At 34.6% G+C, this 26,973-nt stretch overlaps 1 protein-coding gene across 1 annotated transcript in view; it reads right to left on the bottom strand.

Moving 5' to 3' along the window:
• Positions 1-26,973, bottom strand: part of SLF1 (SMC5-SMC6 complex localization factor 1) — a gene marked incomplete at its 5' end in the record, with an annotated part of 55,269 nt that continues 28,296 nt past the window's right edge. The window contains 10 exons of the mRNA XM_008059523.1: positions 1-829; positions 3,344-3,526; positions 3,908-4,000; positions 5,972-6,105; positions 6,867-7,030; positions 8,123-8,268; positions 16,233-16,380; positions 23,531-23,696; positions 24,591-24,722; positions 26,624-26,787. Of these exons, the coding sequence (XP_008057714.1) occupies positions 348-829; positions 3,344-3,526; positions 3,908-4,000; positions 5,972-6,105; positions 6,867-7,030; positions 8,123-8,268; positions 16,233-16,380; positions 23,531-23,696; positions 24,591-24,722; positions 26,624-26,787 (1,812 nt within the window). The remainder of the gene's footprint in view (positions 830-3,343; positions 3,527-3,907; positions 4,001-5,971; positions 6,106-6,866; positions 7,031-8,122; positions 8,269-16,232; positions 16,381-23,530; positions 23,697-24,590; positions 24,723-26,623; positions 26,788-26,973) is intronic.

Below are 26,973 nucleotides of genomic sequence, written 5' to 3'. Positions count from 1 at the left end.
AGGACATTAAAGTTTGATTTGGAAGAATATTTAAATTATTTTTACATGTACAATATAAACAAATAACATCACTTTCAGAACAAAAAGAAAAAGATTAATGAAACTATTGTATATCAAAGCAAAACTATTTTTACTTTTGAGTCAAATTCTACATACTGGAAAAAGTCAGAAGCCTGTATTATAGTTTTACAGAAGTTCTTTAAAAAGTGCCTTTAAAATTCAGCAAAACTGCGAAATCAGTCAATAAATAAATCAAGTTAACATTAGTCAATAAGCTATTAAGTCCACAATAAATGACAATTCAAGTTGAGGAGGTTTAGAAAGTTGACTCATACTTTTTAACATCATCATGAAAACTCTGTGACTGAACGACACATCATTTCCAATGTCACCAGTAAGGCCTCAGTGTGTATTCCAGGACACACTTTCACATTCTCAGGCAGTTCCTTAAGAATATTTGGGAGTTTCTGCAATGTCTTTATATTTCTAGCATAAAGATCCAATAACCAATCAGTATGAGCACTGGTGGTTTCTCTATAACTTTTACAAGCCATAAGCAGCTCATTTAGTTGAGTTAACCCTTTGAAAGCTAGGAGGAACTCTGAAGATAAATCAAAAATGGAACAAAAATTTAGCAACATCCTACTAAGTAAAAATGAACCAAATTCAAGTTGCTGGTGATGAAAATGTTTCTCTGCTTGTGCATGGAAGTTCTCTACTGTATCTTCTATTTTTGTAATAGCAAATAGTTCTTCCTTGATTTGAGGTGATACCACATAATCCAAGGGCAATTCCCCGTTAGAGTTCCTCTGTTGTAAAAGTACTGGGCCTGTGAAAAAGAAAATGCAATGTTAAGAGTACAACATTTTTATTTTGGAAGGTTAGAAGCTGTTTTCTCTCTCTTTTCTCCCAAAGCATCCAGGCCTCTGTTTACACTCATATTTTGTACTGATTCATGTTGACATAATTAACTGGCTATGAGGTTTGCCTTAATTAAATAAATAATATGTATAACTAAAAATAAAAAAGCTTTTATAAAATGTTATCAATTGTCATTTTAAAATAAGAAGTTCAGTCTTTCTGGAAGAAATTAACCAAATATATTCACCTAAAATTCTATATAAGAGTCTTAAGAGTATTCATAATTATCACCGAGAGGAAAAAGCAGTGGCCCTCTCACTGGTGATAAACAGTTCTAGCAGTGCGAAGACCATAAAACCTTGCACAGATAGAAAGCACATTTTTCATTTTACCCTTGCTTATGTTCAACTTTAAGTACAGGCAACTGAATCACAAAATTTACATGTTAATTTTTCTAGATCAATAACAGATCTCATCCATCTATCCTAGCTAAACCCATCTACCTACCTACTTAGAAAGGACTGAAGATAGAGTCTATTCCCCAGGCAATAACAGATAATGTGAGAGGGGCAAAGCACAACTCAGTATTTTGTCACATAGCAAAGTACAGGAGTACTGTGTGCCTTCACCAGTCAAGTCTTGTAATTATTTATGCACCTGGCCATAAAAATGTTACAGGGGATATAAAGGTTTTAGTACTAGCAGATATAATCAGAAGGTCCTACATTATAACACAGATCATATAGTCAGAGAGGGGACAGATTATAACTGCTGAAACTCTTAATGATAACTCTGATCAGATATATAGTGGCCGACATATAAAACATATTTAATATAAAAGATCAATCAATAATATAAGATTAATGTATGATTTGTACAAAAAAATTCTAAATAAAAATTAGGCTTCTTTTCATTGTGTTGACTATCTCAAAAAAACAAAAACAAAACTGCTCCAAGTTACTCCTGTCAAAAAAAAAAAGGCAAAATTATGGAGACAGGATACCAAAAGGAAACACACGTTTTAGAAACAAATAAAATCTTAAAATTATTGCTCTCAAAACTGAGTGACTCAGAATTAATAGGTAACACAGTTACTATAATAAAAGTATCAAATCATGATAAATCAAACCCATAGTATAACTAAGGCAAAAATAAGTCTGTAAGACTGCCAGAGGATCTTGACAAATACAAGTAGACCCTCTTCTAGGATGAGAAACTTATCCATTTACTATTCTCTACCAAGGGCCTTAAAAAACTTCACATTGGTTGGTATAATGCCATACTCTACTGAAGAGCTGGACTTAATACAATAATGGTTTCCACATCACTTAGGCCATTTGAACCAAGACCAAATATTAGCTTGAATGTCAGATACATGGTTGAGTAGAAAAATAATATACTTAAGTGGCAGAAACATACAATACTAAAAAATAAGAAAGAAGAACTGAAAAACATATTGACAACGAAATAATGACAGTAAAACAGACACACTAAGGCCTTTAGGGGGCAGAAGAAGACTATATATAACCAAATGGCTTAAACTACCATGCTATATACAGTCTTTCTTAGATGCATATATATATAGGAAAAAGGCATCTAAAGAAAACGTGCTTTTTGTTTTTATACAGAATCAAATGCTTTAATTATCAGGATTAAGATCATGTTAAATTTCAAGTTTAAATTAATACAAATAAAAGCAACAAGTAATTTCTATAAATCTTTGTTTCTGTAGTATAGGCTAGTTACCAGTTTTCTTCTGTTTTTCTCTTTAAAACACATATCAGTTTTAAATATTTTGATGTAAAATTTATGTTCTTTGAATAGTTCAGATATAAGATGATACTGAAACAAGGAGGAGGCTTGCTGAAAGCAAAGATAAAAAGATCAGCAGAAAAAGCAGATGAATACTCAGCTCAAGCTACCTCCTTCACAAAACCTCTGTACAACAGTTATCACCATTTGAAAATCCTCCTACTTTAACTTAATTGACTACAAAATGTGAATGAAGAAAAATATTCTAGGATATTGTTTTTATAGTCTGTAAAAAAATGACTCATAAAAATAAGGTTAATCAAGTTAGCAGCTATATACAAGAAATGAAACAAGAATGAAAAACTCCAAGTAATCACAATTGAACATTTACATCCATTTATCAATAAGCTTTCAGAAATGACTGGTTTACAAAGACATTACACACTTGAAGTAAAAAGATTAATATTTAACACACCCAGTTTAAAAATATACTCTCATAAACAAACCTAAACAGGCTAAATAAATAAATAAATATTATTAAAAGGCTTTTTGTCCCTCCTAATAAAAGGTGTTTACATTCTAGGAAAATTTTTAATCTTTACTTTGTCATTAATATGAAATAAAGGCATCTTTCCTTACAGATTTTAAATATAAAATGCTGTCTACCTCCACAGGATTCATAAAAAAACTGGATAATTTATCAAAACCCGTTTAGCATAAATGCACTCACCCCCATGCTGTAGTAGCAGCTTGCCAATTTCTACATGTCCGTTTGACAGTGCATCATGCAAAGGAGTCACCCCGTCCACTTCAGTGAGCAGATCTACCTCTGGACAACGTTGCAAAATTTCCTGGACACACACTGTGTTGCCATAGTTACAGGCTTCATGCAAAGGCGTCCAGCCAGCATTGTCTAAATTAGAAATCAAGGCAAGTTTTAAAACAGCAGAAGTAGGACTTTGGGTAGTAAAGTATTGATGTTTTACTTCTCTCATCAATTTGGCTTTCTAGGTGCTTCATATACACAAAATATGCTTTGATTAAAATGACTAAGGTATAATATTTATACTTAAGATATAAATGAAAATAATTCTAAAAATTTGAGACATCAGAAAATGATTTTATACCATCAGCTATAAATCAATACATAATGAATTTTTGGCTTTTGCTAATGGTAATATTTAAAAAATATCTTAGGTAAACTTAGTTAAATAATTTTTCTTAATGTGACATAAACTATTTATTATCACAAATATTAAGAAGCTGGATTAGACCACAAAGATTTAAAACTTACCTTTAACATTGATGTCTATTCCTGGCAGAGACAGAAGAAGAATCAATTTCTCCACTTGGTTATTTATGCAAGCTCTATGCAGGACTGTTTCTCCTGCCATAAAAAATTAATAGATTATTCCAGAGAAGACAAGATATCAACTAAAGAAAATAATCAAAGGGCATGAACTAGAAGATCTGGCCCCATGCCAGAAAATTATTTACTGAGTTTTCTTTTTGATTGGTTTAAACATCTCTTGCATTAAAAAAGGTGGGGAAGGGAGGGAACCCCACCAATCCACAGAGCTTCTGTTCTATCGGCAATTGAGCAATGAGAGTCTACGGCAAAAGGTTTAACACAAGTATTGTCTCCCCCTAGTTCAAGGTTTAAAGCTTCAATCCCATGATAAAACCCCCAAATGATCAGAGAACACCAAAAATACTGGGATTTGCAGCAATAAAAGTTTAGAGTGCAATTGCCCTCTCTTAAATTTATTCATGAACCTACGTTAAATGTATGGCTTTTTTTTATACTGCATTTATAGCTTAATTCAAATGAATGTTTCTGGCTAAGCACGAGTGCCTCTACACACTCAAGTATAATTCAGAACTTCAAATCCATTAACAGATGGTTTGCTGCTTCTCAATAGGCTGTCTGGCTTGGCTACAGCAGCACAGAGAGGGAGAAATGGAGGAATCTTAATATAAACACACCACACACACACACACACACACACACACACACACACACACACACACACACACACACACACGCAGGGGGAAAAAAATCCCTAGTACCACTTAAAGCTGAATAAGAGTAACAAATAGAATGGCAAGGTTTTTCTTTAGGAGGAATGCAATTAGTGCCTTCTGGCTAAAATTAATCTACATTCATCTCTGCTATGGTCAAGATTAATAAGATATAAGTGATTATTTGATTGAAGAGAAATTTCTAAAAAACTTATTATAAGTGGTTGCTTAGGAAATAAATTGAAATAACGAATCAGATTTGTTCTCACTATAAAATATTAAATAGAACATTTTTACAATACTCAGTTTTACAGATTATCTCTGTGACTTCTTCTGAAACATTTTTACATGCATAAAAAGCTTTTTAAGTTTTTCTCTACTATTTCTCAATTCTCTTCCTCTTTCCCAGTTCCTTCTGCTGTTCCATCTAAAGTCATTCATATTCATTTACTTTTTGAAACAATAAAACAAAGGGAAAGAACACTGATTTGTGAAATTAATATCTGCATTCTCATCTAATACATTTTTCATATTCTGAGCAAAATGGGCAGTTGTTTTGAATTTGTGATATGCAATTATGAACTGATATCATGTTGAAATATTATGAGAGCTTCACTGTCACTACTTCCATAGGCATCATGATGTTATATTCATATTAAAAAAACTTGATATAGCTCATAAACAAAAAAGACTCAGCAATTTACTTTGGCCAGGTATAGACTTTTGGAAGATAAATCTGCAAGTTAAGAGGTGTCTAAGTAAAGGAAGTGCCAGAGTGAATTATTACAACACTATTCTTGTTATTTCATCCTTTAGGTACTTAGGTTCCAGTATAGTTAGAACCAAAAGCCAAACACATTTCATAGTCTGGGCTGAATGCCTGGAAGAAAAGAGCCCATATGCTTAACACAGCTATGCAACATAGCCTACTCTTCATTCTTTGTTCACAAAATGTCTAGGGCTGAAAGAGATGAGGACGGAATTATACTTTAAAATCAGCCCTGAAGACACTGATCCTATGCAGTACAGGTTGAGGAGGAATAGAAAAGTAAGGCGGGCAAGTCTGGAATGAACTCAGCGAGTGCTGCACTGTGTTTCTGGAAAGGCAGGGGGAGAAAAGAAAGGGAGAAATACTCTATTAAACCAGGTATTAAACCATCACTTTCTTTGTGTAAATGACAGTTCAAGAAAATAATATGCTATCCAGGAAGGTATTTCCTGGACCTAGTCCAATATTTAAGTTCAAGTATTCATCAGGGCAAGTGTGTGAAACTTGCAAGTACTGACTATAATATGAAAAGTTCTTAGCATCAATTAATTTCGATACTTGGAATACCTTTTAGATTAGTCTTGTGAAAATTCATCTTTGTAACTAAAGAGGGGCAATTCTCCTTGGAACATGACAATTCTCCTTCTGACTTCTTTTTCAATTTTTTTAATGATGAAGAACATTTAGCTAGGTTCAGGTCTCTGAAAGAAAAAGTAAGAAATAACGAAGGCTTGTTTTGCAGCAAGGCATGCCAGCAACATTAGGTAGTGAGCATTTTTTAAAAAGTCTAGCCTCTTTTTAATTTAAGCTCCTTACTCACTAAATCTTTACTGTTTTCTAACTTTAAAATTTACTGAAGATATATACAACAAATTTTAATGCACTAATTTTCTCATATTAGCCTTACACCTTCAACTACCCACTAAGTTTATGAATACAGAATGTTGAGTGAAGAGAAAAAGATCGAGCAAACTATATTTGGCAGAGAGAATAAAGTAGAAAGCAGGCCTCTGCTCCTTATTCTTATTTTCATATTCGGATTCTATTCTTCTCAGAGAGCATTTCAGGCTTTTTGGGTCTTATGCAGCATACTTTTTAGAAGAAATTTCTCATTTGAGGAAGGTACTGTAACAATTTAGGGTATCTCACATAACCATGCCTCTGAAACCCCATCTATATTATAAAAAAGCAGCAATTTAAATCATAGGGCAAAAATTGTGTAAAAATTATTTGATGAAGTTTTATTTCTTTTGGGAGTCACTTAATAGAAAGAAAGCATGTACCTTGAATTACAGAAAGAGAAAACGCTGATCATGTGTAACTACAGGTCTAAAACCAAGTTTTCTTCTAATCAATATAATTTAGACAGTACCACAGATAACCATAAAATCTTTTTTAAAAAGTGTCGAAAAAAGAGCTGTACTCCAAAACAAAGCACAATTGGGACATCAGCATCACTTACGGTAACTCTGGCAGTCCTTCAACTTGTTTCTGTTTAGCACCATTCAGCATTAGTAAGGCTCTCTGGGATTCAAAACAAGGCCGCTGTCCTATTTTCTTTGTTATCTGAATCTTTCCAGTCCCAAACACACCAGTTTTCCCCAAAGCTGGCAAATAGGAACATACCTGTTGCAAAATAATATTGTATTGCTTTCTCAACCACAAAGAAGGCAGTAAAAATAAGTTATTTGATTAATTTTATCATTAAATTTGGTTATATTTTCTTGGTTTCATCACTACGGTTGTCACCCTATCCTGTTTAAACATGATAAAATATTAAGAAACCTAGCTCCACATCATTAAGTTAATACTATGTAGATAAGAAGAAAAATACTTTCTTGAAAATAATTTTTTTCTCATTTAATTTTGATGCTCATTTAGGAAAGTTCTTTTGATTAGTCTTATGCCCAACTTGTATGATTCATCTGCATATTTTTACATGTATGATTTATGTACAACTGGTATTTTGTCATTTTCATTTTGATAATGCTTTTTCTTCAACAGAAAATGAGTTGGCAATAAACAAAAAAAAGGAGTGAATGTGTCCTTAAAGGCAAAGATTGCCATAAAACAGAATCTGCCCAATTTGACCAAAATACAAATGCTTTTCTCAATTATTGAAGAAACTGCCAGAAATATTAGATATTAATAATATCTAAAGATAGCCAAGATGAAACTGGAAAACCCTGGATAAAATGCAGCTTATATGTATAAAGTATTTTGCTTTTTAAATACCACTTAGAACTATGTAGAATTTTGTTGGATCTGGTTCTTTCCAAAATAATCTTATGTACCATAGTACACGTGATTGGGAAACAAAGATTCTTATCTTATTTTTCTGTTATCAACTCTTAATTATGTTCAAAAGTAATTCAAATTTCTATTCGTTAATTACTCTTTTTTAACAGAAGGGGTCTCGCTATGTTGACCAGCCTGGAGTGCAGTGGTGCGATAGTAGCTCACTATAAGTTCTGAATTCCTGGGTTCTACTGATCATCTTCTGTCTCAGGCTCCAGAGTAGCCAAGGATACTGGTATACATTATTGTGCCTGGCTTTAATTACTCTATTTTTGTGGTAGAAAAATACCAGCTCTTACATAGATTTGAAAGATTTATGAATTAACATGTTCTGTCCACTTATTAGAAATAAGAATATTTAAAAATTGAATATACAAACTCACTTTTTGAAAATAAGAACAAGGATAGAGTGGTGCTTACCATTTTCTGAAGAGAGAGTGGCTCAGAAGAAATATTGCTGGAGCTCTGTAAACACAACTTTTTAAAGACTGCCTCTGCAATAAACATTTGAAGCCAGGAGGAGGAAAAGGAGCAAATGAAAATCTCTATTTCCTGTGAAGAAAAGTCTGTAGAAAACAAGTAAATATAGTTATTTCTATTCACTAATCTTACACAACTCTTTTCTATATCCTGTAAAATTAACCTATAAAACCTTTTCTATAGATTATTTCTTCATTGAGTTTTTCAGCTCCTACATGAGTAAGATTTACCCACATGGCTTTTTTTTTCTTCTTTTTTTTTTGAGTCGGAATCTCACTCTGTTGCCAGGCTGGAGTACAGTGGCACACTCATGGCCACCACAGCCTCGACCTGCTGAGCTCAGGCAATCTTTCTGCCTCAGCCTTCCAAGTAGCTGGAACCACAGGCATATGTCACCATGCCCAGCTAATTTTTTGATTTATTTGTAGAAGCAAGATCGTGACAAGTTCCTCAGGCTGATCTCGAACCCCTAGGTTCAGGTAATCCTCTCACCTTGGCCTCCCAAAGTGCTTAGAATTACAGGCTTGAGCCACTGTGCCCAGCCTCATCCATATGATTTTAAAGCACAAAAAAGGATAACATTCGTGTTCCTTGTCTTTCATGAAATTTTTTTGTTTATTTGAGTTGGAGTCTCACGCTTGGTCGCCCAGACTGGAGTGTAGTGGCCCGCTCCTGGCCACCACAGCCTCGACCTGCTGGGCTCCGGCAACCTTTCCACCTCAGCGTTCCAAGTAGTTGGAACTATAGGTGTGCACTACCATGCCCGGCTAATTTTTGATTTATTGTAGAGATGAGGTCTTGCTACGTTGCCTGGGTGGGTCTTAAACCACCGGGCTCAGGCAATCCACTCGCCTTGGTCTCACAAAGTGCTGGGATTACAGGCTGGGCCACCAAGCCTGGCCTTGAAAAAATTTTTAATGGCACATGTTCTCACATTTGAAGAACAACCATTAGTTTTGATTATTTGAAGAACAATCATTAGCTTTGATTATTTCAAATACAAGTCTTGAAATTACATATACACAGGAATACAGAAATAACATGAAGATATAGGTAGACATGGAATTTTATTTATCACTATAGTTTCCAATTAATATTAGCATCCTCTTTCCACCATAGGGTTGTTCCTTTGGAAAATCAGTATTTAAGTGAGTATACATGTACTTAATTTGCAATAATTAGCCTTAAGCTATGAGGAAGAAAGTAGACTGTTTACCCTGATAACACCCACGTATCTTATCACTGCAGAAAAGGAGCAAAGGCACAAGTTACAGAAAAAGTAAAATGTAAAAAAAAAAAGAGTTCTTTAGAAGTTTACCATCCCCTCCCCCAGTGTGACAACCAGAAATAGCCACACATTATGTTGGAGCAAAACTGTCCCTTGACTTCTCCTATCATCCGCCATTGAAAATCACTGAGCCAAGAGTTGAGGACTACAAAGACATTAGAGCTCCAGCCTTTTGCAAAGAAATCTGAGCAAGACGTTCACCATGTGTCTGCAGTCTTCTCAGTCTAAGGGAACTCTAGCCCTGATAAGAGAGGTCAGGTTTTATGTGCTTTATATTGCTATTAAAAGTTTATCATTCTGCCCAATTAAAAAAATGCATTTTTACTTAATGATTATCATTTTAATTCTTCTTTTATATTATGCTGCTTATATATTATGTTTATTTTGCTAATTTTATTGACTTTTTCTTAATCTTTATTCTTCTAGTGTATGTAGTTATCTGTCTTGAATAACATCACAACTTTTTTATAGTGTTTGTTTAATTTTGGCTCTTTTAGTATCCTTTTGGTTGGTCTTTTATTTTTTAATTATCATTTTGTTGTCTTCCATTCTGTTACTTAATAGAGTATTAATAGGAACTTTATAACATTAATTAGATTACATGGGACATAGTCACTCTACTCTTTTTTTTTTCTTCACTCTACTCCTTTATTTCCCTCAGTTCATGTGTATGTTTATGCATTTCCATCTTATTGGAGCACTTGAGGTTTTTGGATAGAAGAACACTGAGGTTTAGTGGTGTTTTTTGTTTCATCATTTAAAGTTATCCACCACTCTCCATAGTAGTAGAGTAGCAAGAAAAAGGGTTGCAAATAACTCCTTTCTCCATTCTCCTTTCCAACTTGTAAAAATTGTATCTGTTGATGTCACTTTGGAAGTGATTGTCTGAATTCAGCAGTCATATGTCTGTGTGGGGGTAGATGTATCTTGGTAACATCTGACTAGAATCATTTATCTAAAGGTTTAAAGACTCCCTTATGGCATTCTGTCACAAGGCAAGAGCCCAGGGTCTCTTCGGTCAAGACAGGATTTCTCAGCCTGGGCACTGATTATGTTTTGGAATGGATAATTATTTGTTGTTGGGGGCTGTACTGTGCATTGCATATTTAGTAGCATCCCTGGCTTTTGACCACCAGATGCCCATAGCATCCTCTTACCTAACGTGAGCCAAGCCAAGATAATGTTTTTAGATACAGTTAATCAGAACCTATTTTAATAAGGGAGAGGCATGATCTAACCCTTCAACATGGCTTACAAGTGCCTACACAAACTTCCCTTCCCCTTTTTTTGGCCTTATTCTGGTCACTCTTTACAATCAGTCAAGCACCAAAAGGCCTCGAAGAAGCCCAGCTCTTTCCTAAGTCAAAGTTCTGATAAGTGTTGTTCTGACTAAAATGCTTTGCTCTGACTCTGCCAAGTCTGTACTTGCCCTTCAGGTTCTACATTCCCAGATCACCAGAGTATTAAGTTCATCAATCTCAACATCTAGTTTTTCCAGTTCAGTGCACTTATCACTTTAAAATGATGCATTTATATTAACTCAATGTACAATGTTCCTCTCCTACTGAACGTTACAAAAAAAAGAGAAAAATTTTGCTGTTGTCTCTTTCATTTTTATTTTTTGGAGACCAGGTTTGCTCTGTCACCCAGGTGGAAGTGCAGCAGCACAATAATAGCTCACTGCGGTCTCAATCCCTGAGAAGCTGGGACTACAGGTAAGCCATCAAGCCCAGCTAAGTATTTTTTTTCTAAAGAGATGGGGGTCTCGCTATATTGCCCAGATAGTATAAAACCCCTGGCCTCAAGCAGTACTACCAAAGCACTGGGATGACAGGCATGAGCTACCATGCCCAGCAGGACTATGTTTTGTTTCCCTCCTCTTCTGTATATAAATGTGTTTAGCTCAATGCCTGGAAGAATGTCAACAAAAAATTTGTGGAATAAACAAAGAGAAGAGAAACATTTTGACTAAGAATTAGTACTAATATAAAAATTCATATTTATGGAAGAGGTCTGAAGCATGGTAAGAGATTAGAATAGAGATTTTAAAAAAGCAAAAGTGAATAAAGGTTTGAAGAAAGCATCAGGAAAAGATGATGAAAGGCAAAGGAAGCTTTCTTTTTTTTTTGAGTTGGAGTCTCACTCTGTCGCCCAGACTGGAGTGCAGTGGCCGCTCCCAGCCACCGCAGCCTCGACCTGCTGGGCTCTGGCGATCCTTCAGCCTCAGCCTTCCAAGTAGTTGGAACTATAGGCGCATGCTACCACGCCCGGTTAATTTTTGATTTATTGTAGAGATGAGGTCTCGCCAAGTTGCCCAGGCGGGTCTCAAACCCGCGGGCTCAGGCAAGGAAGCTTTCTTAAAGTTCCTTAAAGTTCGGAAATATTATAGCAAAATTTGATGACATGTTTTCTTCCTCTTGGAAACAACAAGAGAAAAAACAAGTTTAAGTCAGGATTGGTAAACTATAGTTTCCTGACTGATTTTGTAAATAAAGTTTTACTGGAACACACCCATGCTTGTTTGTTTATGTATTGTGTGTGGCTGCTTTCTTATTTAGATTGTAGAGCTGAGTAACAGGGAAAGAGACTGTAGGACCCAAAAAGGCAAAAATATGTACTATCTGGTACTTTACATTTAAAAAATGTTTGTTATTCCATAGCTTAAATCAATAAATAAGGAATTTGAATTAGGCATTAAAAAAACTTCAGATAGTTTGACCTTAAATTATACTAAGGAAATTCTTTCTGTTCAGTGTTAAAAACAAGAGGATGGCATTTATGTGGAACTGACAAACATGAGACCCGATGAACAGAATAAATTTTATTATGTTTTAAAATACCTGTTGCCTCAATTCTTGACAAAACAATGATAAACAATTATATTAAGCTAAAATTAATGATAGAACATGAGTAGTGTCACAGTAAGAATTTTGTACTTTCAAGATAGAAAACCAAAACATCTAGTTTACCGTAAATGAGAAAGATGGACCAACAACTTCAACTGGAAGTTATATAACAACAAAATTATAATATTTTTACCAATTTCTTTGGAAAAGCAAAAAACAGTAACTGAGTTGAAAAGTAATACAAATAAATGTCAAAGAAAAAAAAGGAGACCATATTCACAGTGAAAAATAAATGAGAAAACAAGAGGTGGCAAATAATGATTTTCAAATTTCATCAAAATGTGGACAAACAGACATTATTTACCACACCTGATTAACATGTAGAGAAAACTATGCTGTTCTAAAACTCCCTAATAAACACTTTAATTTTGCATACAAGCTACAGAAAAATACTGCTTTCTTAAGAATAAATGTTACTTGATTTCTGCATCTCAACAAAGGCTAAACAGGTATACTAACAGAAATTTAGAAGGATATTAATTTGAACCGTTTTTAGAAATTTATGTTAAAAAATTTCAATTGCCTATTTATAGCCTAATTTGGAACATAAGGAAGCAATTGTGTGTGTGCCTGTGGGTGTGCATATTTTGAGAGGGGTAAGAAAAGGCTTAATACATGCTTTACTATGGTGACATAATTTAAATTTCATCTAATTTGTTTTGTTTTGTTTTGTTTTGAGTAAGAGTCTCATTCTGTTGCCCAGGCTGGAGTGCAGTGGCATGCTCAAGGCCACCACAGCCTCGACCTGCTGGGCTCAGGTGATCCTTCCAAGTAGCTGGAACCACAGCGGGGGCACCACCACACCTGGCTAACTTTTTGATTTATTGAAGAGACAAGGTCCTGCCAAGTTGCCCAGGTTGGTCTCAAACCCCTGGGCTCAAGCAATTCTCTCGCCTCCACCTCCCAAAGTGCTGGGATTATAGGCATGAGCCACCACACCTGGCTTCACCTAATGTTTTGAATGTTGGTGATCAAGCATAGATCCTTGGGAGCAAAGTAATCAACCTATCTACAGGAATGTAACAGAAACATTAAGGTTAAGTTTTAGCTCAAGCCAGTCATAGGCTCAAATGTTTAAGGTTTTGACTACTCATGTAAAAGCTGGGGATAACACTGGATAAGCATACCCTGTTTTAAAGCAAAGGGAAATTCAAAATATGAGTAAAGAGGCTGAGTGTGATAGCTCATGCCTTTAATCCCAGTACTTTGGGAGGCTGAGGCAGAAGGATTGTTCTAATCTAGGAATTTGAGACCAGCCTAGGCAACACTGTGAGACCTCACCTCTACAAAAAATAAAAAAAATAGCTGGGCATGGTAGCATGTGCCTGTAGTCCCAGTTACTTAGGAGGCTGAAGCAGAAAGATTGCCAGAGCCGGGGAGGTGGAGGTTGTGGTGAGCTGTGATTGTACCTCTGTACTCCGACCTGGGCAACAGAGTAAGACCCTGAATCAAAAAAAAAAGAGTAAATAAAGCACTGAGGCTGATGTGTAATGTGGCAGAGACCTTTTTAATACAAGGCTCATTATTTCATGCATTTGGCTAAACTGTAAGATAACTTATATTTCCCTAAAGATAAACACTATGTATTAGAAAAAAGATATATAACTATACTGACAGTCTCTAAAACCACTGCTAATCCTGTACTAGTCCCCAAACTTAAAAAAAAATCATTACGAAATTAAAACAGGATATTCTGCTAGCCAAATGTTAATTCTCATTCTAGTAAATGATACCAGAATTCTGCTGTTTCTGGAAAGGATTAAAAAAATACTAAACTACCTTGGTAAGAATGGTAGAAAGGGTTTTGAAGGAAGAACAAACTTGAGGTAAGAAACGTTAAGAAGTCATGCAACAAAGGATAGCTATTCCACAAAAGGAACAGCAACCGTTCCCTCAGTTCAATCAAAATAAATCAGAAAAAAGGATATAAAATGCTTTAGATAAAAAATCTTCTAACTTTGGAAAAACAAAAAGAGACGTCTCTTTGCAGAGGGTTTCACTGAAAAATCCTGAATCCAGTTATTACCTGGAATAACTCATTCTGGAATCTCTCTTAAAAGTATTAGTGATTGTTAGCATACTCAAGAACTTTTTTTTTTTTTTTTTTTGAGTTGGAGTCTTACTCTGTCACCCAGACTGGAGTGCAGTGGCCGCTCCCGGCCACCGCAGCCTCGACCTACTGGGCTCCAGCAATCCTTCCACCTCAGCCTTCCAAGTAGCTGGAACTACAGGTGTGCGCTACCACGGCCGGCTAATTGTTCGATTTATTGTAGAGATGAGGTCTCGCCAAGTTGCCCAGGCAGGTCTCGAACCTGCGGGCTCAGGCAATCCACTCACCTCAGCCTCCCAAGGCGCGAGATTACAGACTGAGCCACCGAGCCCAGCTAAGAACTTTTTCTTTATATAAAATCAAGATGTACTGAAACATATGGATAAAAAATTGAATACCTATCTGACAGTTTAAAATACTGACAAGTATATAAAAATTTGAGGACCACAAAAAGCTCACTTGGTTTAAAATGTATTCATTTTAGAAATTAAGGATTACAGAAATAAAGATGCAAAGGAAGAAAGGAAGAAAGCGAGGGAGGCAGACAGACTTCCTAAACTGGCTCCGGAAGTGTGGGCATGTGCATAAGGTCTTATGGAAGTAGCCTCCCTCAGTCAAGAGACATAAAAGAGTTGGGTAGAATTTTTCATAAAGTGAACACCGAGAAAAAGAGCTGTCATCATATTGTAGATAATAGGGGAGAAGGAGAGTGAGAAAATTACGTGTGTAAAATACTTGTGTTTGCTTCATCTATGCTCATTTCATGTAGAGCACCAGACTCAATGGGGGAAAAAATAGTTGCAGCTTTTTATGTTATAATAAGAAAAATTATATAGCAACAGGTACACAGGCAAAATGTTTTAACCAGTAACGTAACACAAATTAATACAAATGGCTATATAACATAGGTAAGTATTCTGATTCAGCGAATTTCATTTTTTAATACTATTAAGTGTTCATACAGGAAAAGACCTGGGAATTGTTCATATGGCACTGATAAGATCAGAGACTGATAATAATTCCTACACAGCTTGAATGATTAGAAGTGTCAAAGGTGGCTGGGCTTGGTAACCCCGCGCCTTGGGAGGCTGAGGTGAGTGGATTGCCTGAGCCCGCGGGTTCGAGACCCACCTGGGCAACTTGGCGAGACCTCATCTCTACAATAAATCAAAAACTAGCCAAGCGTGGTAGCACACACCTGTAGTTCCAGCTACTTGGACGGCTGAGGCGGAAGGATCGCCAGAGCCCAGCAGGTCAAGGCTGCGGTGGCCAGGAGCAGCCACTGCACTCCAATCTGGGCGACAGAGCAAGACTCCAACTCAAAAAAGAAAAAAAAGAAGTGTCAAAGGTACTGAAGATAGTTCTTAATGTGTGAGACTCTTGAAGACCATATATAAAAAAGTGAATCTCTTTAAATATGTCTAGTTAAATATTTACTTGCATAGGGTAATCTATTAACTTAAAATTTTTAGTTGTAGGACTAAAAAAAAATGAGTAATATATATAAATTTAATACCAGGTACTTAGAGAAAATATGAATACAAAATTACATATAGTATGATCTCAACTATATAAAAAGGCTTAGAAATACCAGGAAGATATTAAAAAGTTAAATGTAGTGCATTATGGGTAATTCTTATTTTCCTCTTTATATTGTTTATTATGTGTATCTGTGTGTCTACATATCTGTAACTATTTTGGGGAAAGTTTCATATGAACATATGTAAAAGATTACAGACTGCTTAAAAGAAATTCAAAACTAATTTCTAAAATGGATCTAAAAAAACATAACATAGACACACTTACCATCACATGAAAGAGAAATATAACTTCCTAAGTCATCAGACATATGTCGCATCACATTTCTACCCATCTTCAGACCAAGGAAGATCCAATAATCTATTGCTGCTCCAAGAATTCCAGTCAGCAAGTAAGCTAGTTCATGTTTGAAGACCTAACATTAAGATGAAAAAAACTGCTATAATATATTAAAATATAAAGTTTCTATCAGTGTTTATTTTGGATAGTTGTTGACAGGCAAAACTTGGCCATTTAAAAAGACACAGTATGCTAATACTAAAAAAACTATTCTTAAAAACTCCAGTACGCTAACTCCCTCTCCAAATCTCTCTCCATTCACCTTTATTTCTACACACACACACACACACACACACACACACACACACACACACACACGAGTTAATAAAATACATTTTCCAGGAACTTATATATTAATAACTTAGGATAAACTTTTAAAATAATTTTATCCAATGCTGTCAAGTACTTTGGTTAGGCAATAATAACACTGAAATAAGGAAATGAGAAAATACCTGGCTTCTGTGGATTTTTGGTAACCAGAATATATGACTATAAAAGAAGATAGAAGATTTGGCCACCCTCTACTGTTTATATATAGAATTACCCTTTACATTTCTCTAAATGGTATTTCCTAGAGAAAGACTTGAGAAACACTTTAGCAAACAGAACTGTCCATCTGTTATAAAAAATTAATTGATTCAAATTTAATAATTAAATTACATCAAATACTCATTACCTAATTTAGATATGTGGACATCAGTTGTAAAAACACGAATATTGTTTTATATTTCTACTTCTATAATAAATATTTTAAAATTCCTATGAGAAGTATAATAAAGCATACAAATCTCACTTACTATAAGTATACATTACTAGTGTTTAAAAATGTTTTTCTAATCCACAAAATTCAGTATAAATTATGAAGACAGAGTGTGCAAATAATATTTTAAATACACTTTTGATTTAAACATTAATATTTTTCAAAACAACAGTAAAATTAGATTAAATTCCTATGTTCTTATTTGTTGTCTAGGCATGTTGGATACATGAAAAAATAACTAAATTAACAGTTGTGTAGAAGAGGTTTTAATAAATGTTCTGGTATCCAGACAGAGATTAACTGCTAAAAATTGTGCTATCATACTATGCCTAATATGGGATTCGTAAGAAAGAAATCCCTAGCAACTCTGAACCTTCAGTGATTAATAGATTGGTTCCTCCTGCCCTCAGAAAGTAAGTTTCTGATAAGTATATAAAGTATTTTATTAGGACATCATTCTTTAGCTATTACATACATGATTTCAAAATGAAAGTTCTATTCCTGATTTGTTGAGCAAACACAGGCAAAGGATTAAGAGGGACACAATTTGGCTTATCAATACAGTGTTTACTGAAGGAAAACCCACAGAGTTAGGTGAGCACCAAGTCCTCTGTTGTGCTATTATACTCAGGGGTAGCATACTGCATTCTGGCAGAGCTGGACATTAGAATCTAGGAGAGACACTGAAGAATGAGGCTGAGGGGGTTTTTAAGATGTATAATTAGGGAAGCACTGTCCTTCTGATATGATTGGGGACCAAGATAGACAGTCAGATCCTGACAGGTCAGGATTCATGAATGGGTATCAACACCACCACCTCTTCCAACTTGATCAAAGGGCTGACTTTAAGCCCTGCAGTTGCAAGTATAGCATGGGAAACTAGCAGTAGGACCATCAGCAGCATAGTACTTCCCCTGGTATGACCTGAGGGCTACGGTCCAGCTCCAGTCTCCAAAGAAATCTGCAGGAAATCAACTCCATTCTTTGTAAAGCTGACTTGTAGATGATCACTCTGGGCAAGTTAAGTTAATCCTGATTTCTCAATGTTTAAGTTATCAAGAGAACACAGAACAGTGAAAATATATATTTAAACTGGCAAACTGATTATGTCCATATGCATATCACAAAATGTTCCAGCTTAATGTATATCTGAATATCAGCAGTGACAGTACTCAGGAAGAAAACAAAAGATTGACAAATTTTGATTTCTGAAAGTGTTTCTCATCTCGAGGGTATAGTAAATCAGGATCACCTGAGACTCCCTGGTTCTAAGACTCTGGAAGAAAAGAAGGACATTAGCCCACAGAGCAATCCTCATATAAAAAACATAATTCATCATACCATCAATTAAAAATAACATAAAATCATGCAGGGTATGGTGGCTCACGCCTGTAATCCCAGAACTTTGGGAGTCCAAGGTGGGAGGACTGCTTGAGCCCAGGAGTTTGAGAACAGCCTAGAGAACATAGTAAGACCTTGTTTCTACAAGAAAATTGGAAAAAAAAAATAGCCAGGCATGGTGGTCTGTGCCTGCAGTCCCAGCCACTCAAGAGGTTGAGGAGGAAAGACTGCCTAAGCTCAAAAGCTTGAGGCTGCAATGAGCTGTGATTGTGCCACTGCACTCTAGCCTGAGAGTGAGACTCCAACTCAAAAAAATCAAAGTAAAAACAACATAAAATCAACCCGTTCGGACTTTCCCTCTTTCCTTACACAAACAGAAGTATACATATACCTGCAATCACAAATGAATATTGATACTGCTTAATATTAAATTTACCTTGATATTAATGCTATTACAGTTAGAGAGGGGTAGGTCTTGCAGTGAATTTGAGGAATAACTAACATCTTCATCATGTTAAGAAAGATTCTGCCAAAGTTATTCTTATTTGTGTGTCATTAGCCAAACATGCACACTACCACATATACAATTTTAAGTTTTTGTATAAAAATATACTTCCAAATTGGATCCTTTTATATTATATTTTCAACTATCACACTCACTATAATCATAGGGCCAAGACACTGTGCTATGGGTACAAACAATGCTGTTATTTCTAGTACAGTGGATAGATACACTTCAGAAATGGATTATTGGATTAGTAAGAAAATGGCAAATAAACCATCTAAAGAAAACAGCTTTTTGGAATACTGAAATACTTATTAAAGCTGAAAGAACAGAACATAAATAACCTAAGAATTAACAAGGATACAAAAGATAGATAAAATTTGCATATATGACAAGCAGTTACCTTAGAATTCCTTTTTAATATGTTAAATTCAGTTACCAGACATTCTGTCAATACAGTTCTCTATTATCTACCAGTACAGGTAACCTCCAGTTTACAAACTTGGCCATCTTCCAAAAATTGACTAATCTGTAATGTAGAACAAACTAGCAACTTGGCCTTCTGACTCCCAGGTTAGGGATTTCCTCAATATTTCACTGCAATACATGACAAACTACTCTGCTGGAAAGATGCAAACATAATGCATATACTGTGCCTCTTCCTGTTTTAAACACTGACATTTGAAACATAAGAAAGTGTGTTGCAGTGGAGACTTGGCCTCTAGTCAATGCTTTGCCCTAACTAGCTGTGACACCTTGAATAAGTTATTAAACTCTTTAGCCTCAATTTTCTTATCTTTAAATATAAACTACCTTACATTTCTACCTATATTGTAGGGTTATCCTTAAATAGCACTTAAGGACATCTCAAAGAAAAGTGGGACTAATAAAATTTGTACCTCCTCCATAACCTTGACACAGCCCACCTCTGCTCTTTGCCAAGGAAAGCCCAAAGCTTTCTCAGATTAATGACAATGAAATTCACTGCCATTGTGTCACTCTGCAATACTTGCTGATTGACATTATGACAAAACAATATTAGCATAAACTGAGGACTTCTGTTTAGCTAATGACTTAAATTGAATGCTTCAACTCAGCAAATCAAGAAACAAATGCTTTACAGTACAGAAAATGATGTCTGTGAACATGCATGGAATTCTTGAAACTGGAAACTGCCAAAAAGATTTAATTAAGTACAAGAATGGATTCTAACAGAGAGGTAATACAATTTTTTTAAAAAGTAGTTTTATGTAAATTTAAAAGCAAATGTTAAATAAAATATTAATTTGTATAACCCGCTCCCATATTACCACTGATGCTACAATTTACTGCAGACTGCTTTCACAAATGTTACTTTTATTTATAAGTTTGAACAAAAATCCAAGTTAAATATGTATAAATCTGTTACTATTTACATCAGTGTTCCTTGAGTAATTTCTTATATGTGGTAGCCCTTTGGAGATTCAGTAAAACTGTGAAAACATCAGTTTTATTGTTTTCAGTTATAAATGAGCAATTTCATTTATATACTCAAATGGATGAAAAAAGAAACGCTCTATAATAAAGAAACGGTTTCTATTCTTAATTATTTTATTGTATAAAAATAAAAAGACATGGTAATTTATAAGGACGCTATCACTTTTAGCTTAGAAGTATTATACTCATTTGGCAATGAGGTATAGCTGGTATTTCTATACATTTGCACAATCGTACTTTTTGAATCAGATATATATATGAAAGTACCTGTTCACCTGGCTATTATTATATAATACAATTGCTTGATCACAAAGAATACTTGGGGCAATCTTCCTTTTATAATGCTGATTTAGAAAAAAAATAACACCTTCAAAAGAATTGTTTTGAAGCATGCCTCAGATAACACCTAAATAGGATTTTTTAAAACAAGAAAGGACTTCTGTTTCTGGCAATAAAGGCCTATGTAATTCAGATGAACTAATTTATAGAAGAAAACTAAAACTAAAAATGCTAAATGAAATATGCAAAACATCTTCTGAAAAAGTGACAGTAAACTATAAGGAACTGCTAGGTCACGATCTAGAAGGTGAGGTACTAGAATTAGCTGACTTTGTCTTGAGAACTTTTGCTGATGATCAAGAACTGAGACACAGAATTGTGGGTTTTTTTAGAGTCTAGGGTAAAAGAGGTTAAAAAACAAATTCATGGCCCAAGGCCTGATCCTTAATAGGCTGAGATCCTGAAAGGCTTCACTTTCAGAGGAAGAGTGAATCAGAGCAAAACTATATGTCTTATGTAGTCCTTTCCTACACTTGGGCTATCTAGGGTCTCTCAAGCATAAACATTGCATTAAGGTAGTTCTTGACTTGTAGTATACCCAGACACTTGGCAGAAGTTAAGCAGAAATTTTCTCTGGAGGAAGATATTCTGGTCTTTGCCAAATATTGATTCTATAAATAATTTTTCAAATGCAATATACACCATATAGTGAATAATAATTGGCTTGCAAGAGAAAATGAAAAACACAAGAGAAGGAAAAGCAGAAACAATAGAAATAGACCACAAAGACGTCAGATATGGAATAATTAGAAATAGAGTATATGGAATAATTAGGAATTGAGTATACAATATTACTACCCCATTCAAAGGCAAATGAAAACACTGAACCATAAAAACAAGTCTCAGTAGTTTAAAAGTAAAAAAGTCTAGAACAGGAAAAGATACAAAAATTTAAAATCAATGGCCATTTTAAACAATATATTGGACATGGCTGAAGACAAGAACTAGTGAGCTAAAAATCGAATGAAAAGACTGTCTGGAATGCTTCAAGTAGAGAAAAAAATATATACATACAGATGAGAGAGTAAAAACCAGATAATATCAAAAGAGAATGTAACATAAGTTTAATTGCAATTTAAAAAGTAGAGAAGAGGCTGGGCACTAGCTCATGCCTGTAATCTCAACATATTGGGAGGACAAGGAGGAAGGACTGCTTGAGCTCAGGAATTTGAGACCAAGCTAGGCAACATAGAGAGACCTCGTCACTACAAAAAAGAAAAGATTAGCTGGGCATGGTGGCATGAACCTATGGTCCCAACTACCTGGGAGGCTAAGGTGGGAGGATTGCTTGAGTCCATGAGTTTGGGGTTGTGGTGACCTGTGATTGTGCCACTGCACTACATACAGCCTGGGTGACAGAGTGAGACTCTGACTCAAAAAAGAAAATCAAATTAAATAAAAATTACAAATTTTAAAAAATGCAGACAAGAGATAATAGATCTGAGGAAATATCTAAAAAACTGTAAGAACATACACTAAGACAGATTAGATCTTATAATAGTTTGAAACCAGAGCTCTGCACCCTAACTACAATGCTTACTACCTTAGAAGAAAATGTTACCTAAGTTATAGCATCATGTCTAGTAGTTAGTTATGAATATGATGGCATCAGCACACATAAGCAGAAACTGTTAAAAATAAATGGACAAATCTACAAAATAGACTCAAAAGAACAGATTAAAAGAATTACTGAGTTTAATTTAGTAGATAATAAAGAACACTATAAATAACAGAAAATAACACATTGTGGCTTCCAGTCTTACATGGGGACAAAAAGAAAAGTTCAGTAAATTTCAGAAAGCAGAAGTCACGTAGGGTGCAATCTTTAACTATTTACTTTTAGAAATCAACAAAAAAAGCACAGCCAATCAAATAAAACCCATTAACAATAGCAAATACCTATCCACCATTTAGAAATTTTAAAACATTCTTTAAAAATATTTCTTGAGTCAAAGGGAATATCAAAGATGACAAAACATTTTGAAGAAAACAGTAAGAGCACCTTCGAATAAAGTATCAAAACTGTGGAATGAATTGCAAGTTGCACTCCAAAGGTAATTTATAGAAAGTACATGTATTAGAAATAAAGACTAAGAAGAATAAAGATTCAAACATTCAAGAAGATGTAAGAGAATGTTTAAAAAAAAAAAGAATTTAAAAGAACAGAAGTTCATCATATAACACAACAAAGTAGACAAGAAAGCCCCAAAGGCAGATCATTTTGAAAAGAAAATAGGTCACTAATATTTATTGTGCACCCAAAACGTGCCACAGTATGTTGCTATGCACTATTACTCTTCACAAAGATAATACACAAAAAGCACTCTATATTAAATTTCTAATGACAGACAAAATCTTCTTACACAGAAATATTTCAGAAAATAATGCAATACCTAGAAGGGTAGCCTTAAAAACAAGTGAACTTTATTTGTAGCATTCTTCAAAACTATAGGTTGACTTAATTTTTTAAATCATAAATTGTTCATGAATCAAAATACACAAAAGTAAAATATCTATAAGTAACTAGAGACTTCTTAGCTACAATGATCAAATAATTACCTATAGCTATTATAATCACATGTGAAATGAGTGGTGCAAGAACCACTCTCCAAGGAACTTTTACCTCACAACTAGACAAACTAAAGAGAAAACAATATATTTGGGTGTATGTGTGTGTGTGTGTGTGTGTGTGTGTGTATGTGTGTGTATTAATATAATTCAGTGAACAAGGAAAAAAGAAAAGATGTGTAATTCAAAGTGCTTTTTCCACAGACTATTACTCATCTGTGAATTAATCCTACTTACATCATTAGACTTGCATTTTTCCTTGTGAGAATATATAGTCCATGCCAAAAGTGTATTTACTGGTTTGGTCAAAAGGCCAGAAGTTTCACTTCCTGACCAAAAGATTTCAAGAACAACTGCCTTTCCTGTCATTTTCAGACTTTGAGAATCTGACCAGTCATACAACCTAATGAAAAATATGAACAAAAATTATGTCAACTTGCAAGACAGTAATAGACATCTCTTTTGTTAAAAACCATTCTAGCAATTTTGAATACAGAAAGGTCATAACATATAAAGATCATAACATAGCTTTAATAATGGATAAAATATAAAAAATGACCTCGTTTCAATAAGACCACTGACAATGTATACAACAGACATTTATCTTCAAGTTTTAGAGTAAGAGTAAACTTATCATGGGTATTACAGAATCAATTTTTAAAACTAGTTGTAGTTTTTTACTTAAGCATTTAATTACTTAAGAATTAAAACATACCTAAGTCTTAAAAAATGAAAACACTCGGCCAGGTGTGGTGGCTTACACCTGTAATCCCAACATTTTGGGAGGCAGAGGCGTGAGGATTGCCTGAGCTTGTGGTTTGAGACCAGCCTGGGCAACTTGTTAAGACCTCATCTTTACAATAAATCAAAAAATTAGCTGAGCATAGTGGCACATACCTGTAGTACTAGTTACTTGGAAGGCTGAGGTGGAAGGATTGTCTGACCCCAGTAGGTTGAGGCTGTGGTGGCCATTGCTGCTCACTGCACTCTAGTCTAGGTGCAGAGTGAGACTCCCACTCAAAAAAACTCCCCAAAACAAACAAACAAACAAACCCACCCACTCTTACATAGTAAAAATACCAGTGAAAAATAAAAATGTGACTTGAGGAAACAAAAAAAGGGCATATAAAAAGATGCCTTTTCACTGCCACTGAAAAGGCATCTCTGTCATGTTTTAACAATAAATCTACTTTAAAACAGAAAAAAAGATGACTAGATATATGTATATGAATGATTTTTAAAATGGTGCAGAAAAACAGAAATATAGAAAAATGTGGTTTTTGTGATTGAAACTTACTTTTGACTCAGATACTGTACTTCACTTTCAATTAAATTAAAGAAAAATTTGAGCAATGTCAGGTGGAGCAGCTTAGAGCCAATATTATTTTCCGAAATTTGATGACAAAAGTTTTCATTGAAAAGACAAGACCTGAAAAACATAAAATCAACAATCTATAATATACAAGTAATCCACTGAATAATTTGTGAACAAAGCATTTCTTTCTTTTTTTAAAATTGTTGGAATTTTAATAAAATTTTCTTCAATAAAATATAAAGTACAAAATTTTATTAATATTTTCTTCCTTTAAAAACTAAGCAATGTCAAATGTCTCATGACTATTTAATTCTTAAAAATATAGATTTAATTCTTCTATTTTTCAATGATTGTAATATTTAACAACTACTGAGCATTCTCCCTTTGCACTCGTTATTTCACTGATAAGAACAAAGAATTGTGGATTTCATTAAGTACTTTTGATCCAAATGACAAGCTAAGCTCGCCTGTAATCCCGCGCCTTTGGGAGGCTGAGGTGAGTGGATTGCCTGAGCCCATGGATTTGAGACCTGCTTGGGCAGCGAGACCTCATCTCTACAATAAATCAAAAAATCAGCCGGGCGTGGTAGCGCATGCCTATAATTCCAGCTACTTGGACGACTGAGGCAGAAGGATCGCTGGAGCCCAGCGGGTCGAGGCTGCGGTGGCTGGGAGCGGCCATTGCACTCCAGTCTGGGTGACAGAGTGAGACTCCAACTCAAAAAAAAAAGCTCTCAATTTATAATACTGGCTACAATCCTTCTCTTGCTTATCCAAGATTATTTTATTTTTCATTACTTAGTAAATGAAGGCTATTTAGGGCTATTCTTGTAGAGTTTCAAAAATTCAGCATTTTATTTTCTTTCTATCTTCTGTAGTGGTCCTCTAATAGAACTTTCTGCGATGATGGATATGTTCTTCTGAACACTTGAAATGTGGCTTATGCATCTGAGAACTTAAATTTTTAATTACTTAATATTAACAAAATTTAAACATAAAGGAAGAAAGGAATAGATTTGACAATTAGGATGTCAGCCACATAAACATTACATCCTTTACTTACGATGGGCTAGTACTGTTGCATTGATATTGTGTTTACATCTTGGTCACTTTCAAAATGCAGGAACTGTTATTTTAGTTAACTTTTATCCCTGAAATGCAGTTCAGTGTCTAGCTCCCATTGTTGTTGACTACAACAAATGTACTCAAATATTTGTTGACTGAATAAATAAACGCATGCTAGCTAGCTGATTAGCCGGCTTCAAATACATCACAACCAAGATGGTATGTGAATCTTTATTACTTTAAAGAGCTAACCAAAGGTCTAGTCTTTGCCTGGCTATTCAAGCGTCCTCTCTCTCTATTATGAGTTTTACCTCCTAAAACTCAACGCAATAAAAAGAAAGATTTTCTTAAACAAATAAGGCCTATTAGATACAGGATGTTACCAGAGTAGACAGGGGAAATTCATTAGTACTATTAGGGAGAAAGAAGGAGAAATGGGAAGGATATCTGGAGACAGTAACATCTGAAAGACAAAGAGATGTCTAGGCATATGATAGCATATGAAATGGAATGAAAGAGATGACATATTTAAGAAAATTAAGTTCTGTTTCAAAATTTGAATTTCTAGCTGAAAAATACAACTAAAGACCTAAGACAGACTTTGTACACAGTCACAAATGTTCATATTTTTGATGACCAAACCTCATGATACGAGTATTCAATAAATTAACTTTCTTCATTTTAAAAATATGCAAACTTTTAATTTTGTTTACAAAATGGAAATAATGTCTTTCTAGTGAGTCCATTTCATGTATTCACTGAACTTTTTTTTAACAGATTGACAAACATAATCAATGTAGATCTGCCTTTTTAATACGTTTTACAATAGCTACAATACACAAATACACGATGCACACACTTTTCTAAAAGTAGAAAAATACTTCTTTCATCTCTATATAAACAAATAACTACTAGATAAAACGTAGTGTCTTAAATTTGAAATTCCTTACCTTATAAGCACTTCTACTAAAGACCATGCTCCTTTCATACAAGTTGGACACTGAAACAACTCTAAGTAATATCTTGACATGGCTGGAGATTTCCAAGGAGGATGCAGGTGAAGAAGAGCTGACAATATATGAAAGTATCGACCAGAAAACGTATCTATGTTATCCTATTATTTAAAAATAAACAAACAAATAAAACACTATAGCTAAAGGTATAGTTTCACTTGCTAATTCAGTAAAACTAGAACAATAATCCTGGCCTAACATTTTTACCAAATATATGTCTGGAGATCAGATGCAGTGATCATGTTTTGCTAATTCAACACAACTTCTGAGAGAGAAGCACACTCTAA

Source organism: Carlito syrichta, unplaced genomic scaffold, assembly GCF_000164805.1.
Source record: "Carlito syrichta isolate Samal-C Ts95f unplaced genomic scaffold, Tarsius_syrichta-2.0.1 Scaffold16673, whole genome shotgun sequence".
Classification (NCBI taxonomy): domain Eukaryota; kingdom Metazoa; phylum Chordata; class Mammalia; order Primates; family Tarsiidae; genus Carlito; species Carlito syrichta.
The sequence above is the reverse complement of the archived record's forward strand: the minus strand, read 5'-3'. Positions and strand labels throughout refer to the sequence as shown.